The sequence below is a fragment of the Dermatophagoides pteronyssinus genome, unplaced genomic scaffold (genome assembly GCF_027571235.1).
Source record: "Dermatophagoides pteronyssinus isolate colony J.1.1.1.1 unplaced genomic scaffold, Derpt_VIB-CSIC_2022.12 sq0014, whole genome shotgun sequence".
Classification (NCBI taxonomy): Eukaryota; Metazoa; Arthropoda; class Arachnida; order Sarcoptiformes; family Pyroglyphidae; genus Dermatophagoides; species Dermatophagoides pteronyssinus.
The window spans coordinates 374,089-378,988 of record NW_027461538.1 but is presented as its reverse complement, the minus strand read 5'-3'; the positions used below and the strand labels follow the sequence as shown (position 1 = coordinate 378,988).

At 27.5% G+C, this 4,900-nt stretch overlaps 1 protein-coding gene across 1 annotated transcript; it reads left to right on the top strand.

Moving 5' to 3' along the window:
• Positions 1-2,489, top strand: LOC113788539 (protein amalgam-like). The gene is made up of 8 exons (XM_027337995.2): positions 1-179; positions 288-713; positions 803-973; positions 1,076-1,123; positions 1,212-1,292; positions 1,473-1,856; positions 1,925-1,990; positions 2,075-2,489. The coding sequence occupies exons 1-8, from the start codon at positions 86-88 to the stop codon at positions 2,281-2,283; spliced, it is 1,479 nt and encodes a 492-aa protein (XP_027193796.2). The 5' UTR covers positions 1-85; the 3' UTR covers positions 2,284-2,489.
• Positions 2,490-4,900: the final 2,411 nt, after the last annotated feature.

Here is a 4,900-nt window from a genome sequence, read left to right as displayed (position 1 = left end):
CAGTGAAAAATCATTGATCATATATCGAACGAATAACAAATTTACAAACAAAACAAAATTTCTACACTTATAATCTACATTATATATGGTTCTTTTAACAATCATGATTATCAAACGATTAATCATTATTTTATTTAAAACAATAATAACAATAATAATGTTAATCTATCAATTAGAATGTAAGTCACATTTTTTTCTTTTGTTTTCACCGATTTTTTTTCTTTGTTTGTGTATTTTTGATGATTATCATCAATCATTATGGATTTTTGTCTTTGTTCGCACTATAGTTTGTCATTCGAATAGCCTGAATTCAATGATTAGTAATCAACAGCATAAACATCATCATAATCATCATAATCATCATCAACAACATCAACAACAACAAAATCAAGATATAATACCATATTTTACAAAACCAATTGAAAATTCAACAACAGTATTAGGTCGTAATGCATTATTAGAATGTTCAGTTGAAAATTTAGGTCCATATAAAGTTGCATGGTTAAAAATGGATTCATCAAATTCTGAACCAACTGTATTAACAATTGGTTTGGATACATTGTTTGGTGAAAGAAAATATCGTGTTACACAGAATAGTGATCGTCAATGGTTCCTACATATAAAACATGTACGTATTTCTGATCGTGGTAATTATATGTGTCAGGTGAATGCCAAAAATATGATATCACAGGTTGGACATTTAGATGTACAAGGTATGAGCCAAAAACAATAACTTAATGAATAATTCTGGTGTTTGTTTTAATCATGATTTTCTTTGCCCAATATTTCATCAATCAAATAGTGCCACCAATATTGAATGAAGAACGTACAAGTTCCGATACAACCGTTGATGAACATCAAAAAGCTGTTTTAAAATGTTCAGCAAAAGGTTATCCAAAACCAAAAATAAGTTGGCGCCGTGAAGATGGCCAACCAATTAATCTTGGATTATTTGGTGGTCAAAAATATTCAGGTAAATTTGAAAAAAAATCCCAAAATCATTCCTGAATCCTAGGATATCGATCAAAAATCTAATCAATTTTTTTTCAATTCTCGACACACACAAAAAAAACAGTTCAAACATTCGAAGGTAGTCAATTAAATCTAACACAAGTAACAAGAGGTATGGAAAAAATATTACAAAAGAAAAAAATTAATTGCATGCTAAAATTATTATTAATTTTCATTTTCATTTTCACATTTTTTGACAGATGATATGGGTGCCTATTTATGTATTGCTTCGAATGGTGTACAGCCTAGTATTAGTCGACGTGTTTTACTTCATGTCAATTGTAAGTATTTTTCTATTTTTCGGTTTTGGAAACAAAACCAAATGAATGAGATTTATTTTTTTGTTTTGTTTTGTTTTTCTGGTAATTGAAATTGTTTTTCATTTTGTTTCATTTTGTTTCATTTTCAATGGAAATGACAAACGCACAAACGAAAAAATGATGATTTTTTTCCATTGACAGTTCGACCAAAAATTCGTGTTCAAAATCAACTAATTAGTTCCCGTGTGGGATCTAGAATACAATTAGTTTGTATGTGTGAAGCATATCCACGGCCAATTGCAATATGGATAACACCAACCGATATACCAATTATTGCTAATCCATCGACACAACAATCAGCAACAACAACAATAATATCTATTGGTAATCGATCTTTATTATCAAATCTAACTGAAACAATTAAAAATATAAATAATAAAAAATATGAAGCAAATGAAGAATATCATGGTTTTCGTACGACAATGAGATTAATAATCAATTATTTAACTATTGAAGATTTTGGTACATTTAAATGTTTAGCTAAAAATAGTTTAGGTGAAAAAGAAGGCCTTATTCGTGTTTATGGTAAGTTTTGATTTTATTGGTTTGATTTTAGATAAATTTTTCATCATTAATTATCATCAATCACATAGAAAAAACAGAAATTCAATCACCAACACAACATGAACAAAATCTTCTTATAAACCGATATAAAAATAGTAAGTTTTTTTCATTCGAAATGATCATTGAATTTGAAATTTTCAATGTTTTTTTTTTGCAATGAAAAAATTCAATCAAATCAGGTGCAAATCATGGACGTAAACATTCCAATCATACTGATGATGCTGATGACGATGATGATGATGATGATTTTGGATATGATAATGAAAATCTATTGTACGATAAACCAAATCAATCGTTGACTAGTGCCGATAATAATCATATTATTAATGTCAATATGAAATTGTTATTCGTAAATTTTCTATCATCAACGATTTTATTATTACGATAATCGATGATAATCAACTCAATTCAACTCAACTCAAAACAGCTAACGATTATTGACCAAAACAAACAGGAGCTTCAAAAATTTTAACTTTTTTTTTGTTGTGATAAAACACAAAACAAACACACATACACGAATCACTCAAAAATATAAATTTCTATTTCTTTTCCTTTCTTTTTTTTTGTTCTGTCGATGTTTCTCGTTAAATTGTATACATTTATTCATTTTAAAGAAATAAATAAAAGAAAACTTTATGTAAATATCGATATTCCCGGTAAAATTTCTTCTGATTGAATTATATTATGTATGGAATCTTTGAAAATGAATGAACGAAAGAAAGGTAAAAAACAGAAGAATAAATAAGTATGAGTTTAATTCAAGTCGCAGAAAAAAAAGCAGAATTAAATAAAATCATCGAATATCGAATATTTTCTGGTGAACAAGAGAAATTATCTCTCTGTGTTTGTTTGTTTATTTGTTGTGTTTGTCTCACTGTGTGTGTGTGTGTCAAAACGAGATTTTCATGTCGAATTAACCAAACAATAGTGATGATATATATGAAAAAAAATACATGTCAGCAGCAGTAACAGAAACAAGAAAAACACAGCAGTATTAATCGTTCAGTATTCAGAATATAATGGGCAAATGAAATACACACACAAAACACATTATTCTGCTATAGGAAAAAGAAGCCAAATCGTAATCGTCTTGAATAGAAAAAAAAACAAACGATACACATAGTTTCCGAACGAGAGAGAGAAAAATAAAAAAGGTTTATCGAAAAATTGTAATAAATTGTGAATCCAATGTTTTTTGGACCTTCAAAATTTTTGTTGTCCATGTAAACATATGAATGAATGAATGAATGAATGAATGAATGAATGAAAACAAGATACAAGCTGATTGTTTCTAATTATAAGAGGCTTATCTTTATCAAAACATCATCATCATCATCATTGATGAATATGGATGTTCATTCAACTATTTCGACTATAGTGGCTTCTATATATTAAACAAGAAAAACGAAAACAAAAAAATCAATCACAATCAATCATAGGATATGATAGGAAGAAAAATTTATTGATTTCAATCTGGATTTAATAATCGAGAGAAAAAAGAAAAAAATCATTATCATTATCATCAATCGATTCATACATGTAATGATACACCAGATGTATTTCAAAAAAAAATTCCTTCTCAATCAAGCCTTTTTTTCGACAAATTAATGTCATCATCATCATTATTTCTTTCCCATCGATTCTAAATCTTTACATCGATTTCAACAACTTTTTTCAAAGGAAACAATAATTTTCAATCATTTCATTGAATTATCAAAGAAAATGATGTTTTTTGATGTGATTTTCTTTTGTTTCAACGAATCAGTGAAAAATTTTGCAAAGTGGAAAAGAAAGCTTCAAAAACACTTATTGTTTGAAAAATTTTTTCTTAAAATTGATAAAAAAATTAATTGAAAATATGAATAGAACCAAAAGACATCTGCTGATTTATTCATCATCATCGTGTGGTGGTGGTGGTGGGAGAAAGAAGAAAAATCATATTTAAAAGAAGTGTGAAAAGAAAAAACAAAACAAAAGCAGACAATAGACAAAATGAAATGAAAGAAAGAATATAATGCCTAAATGTATCATAGAGAAATCATGGATTCTGCGAAACGCAAAACGAATATTTAAAAGAATTGATAAAACATTATTTTCAGAATAATTGTTGTTGAGGGGATTCCAAATAATAAAAATAATAATAAAAAAATATGTCGATATTGAAACCGAAGGAAAGCAAAAAGAAACAACAAGAATTTAGAAATGATATGAAATTCTTAACCGAAATGAAACAAATGAAAAAAAAATGATGAAGGGAAAAAGCAATATCCAGGCAAAATCATATCAACTGTGAATATAAAGATAAAAGGAATTTCCATTGAATATTTGCTCTTTTCGAGCAATGAATCACAAAAAACCAAGACAGGCAGACAGACTGAAATGAATTTGAATGTGAATTTTTTTTTTTTTTTTTTTGAAGAAACTTTTCTTTCCATCCAAGTTTTTTGTTTTCAAAGAAAATTCATTTTTCATATTATCTCATCATCAATGTTTCACCAGAAAAAAATCGGCAATCGAATCGTTCAATATATATATTAATCATATTGTTTTGATGATGATGATCTTTTCATTCACCAAAAAAGAAAGAAAAAAATTCAATTAAATTGATTTGATTATATGAGAAATGGGCTTCTTATGGATTCTTATGTTACTTTTTTTTAACTATGGCCAATGTGTGTTGGTGTGTACATATAAGATAATTTAAAAAGATTACATCAACACATTTTTTTTCATCTTCTCTCCTGGCCTTAATAGACTTAAGTCAATTGATTTGATGTATGTTTGGTTGGTTAGCTAGCTAGCTAGCTAGATGGTGTTAATATGCTATGAACATCACACCCATATAGTGAGTAAAAGATAATAAAAATTAAGATGATAAATTGAAAATGTGAGAAAAGATAAGACAAGACAAGAAAAAAACATGCAAAGAATGTATATCATTGAATTCATTCTACGGAGCGATGGTCATTCACTTAGTTCAAAAAAACAAGACAAGACAAGACAGT

Coding starts and splice junctions, on each gene's coding strand:
- LOC113788539 (XM_027337995.2), top strand. CDS start 86: ATGGTTCTTTTAACAATCATGATTATCAAACGATTAATCATTATTTTA. Junction 180..287: donor GTTAATCTATCAATTAGAAT/GTAAGTCACATT, acceptor TTCGCACTATAG/TTTGTCATTCGAATAGCCTG. Junction 1,124..1,211: donor TCTAACACAAGTAACAAGAG/GTATGGAAAAAA, acceptor ATTTTTTGACAG/ATGATATGGGTGCCTATTTA.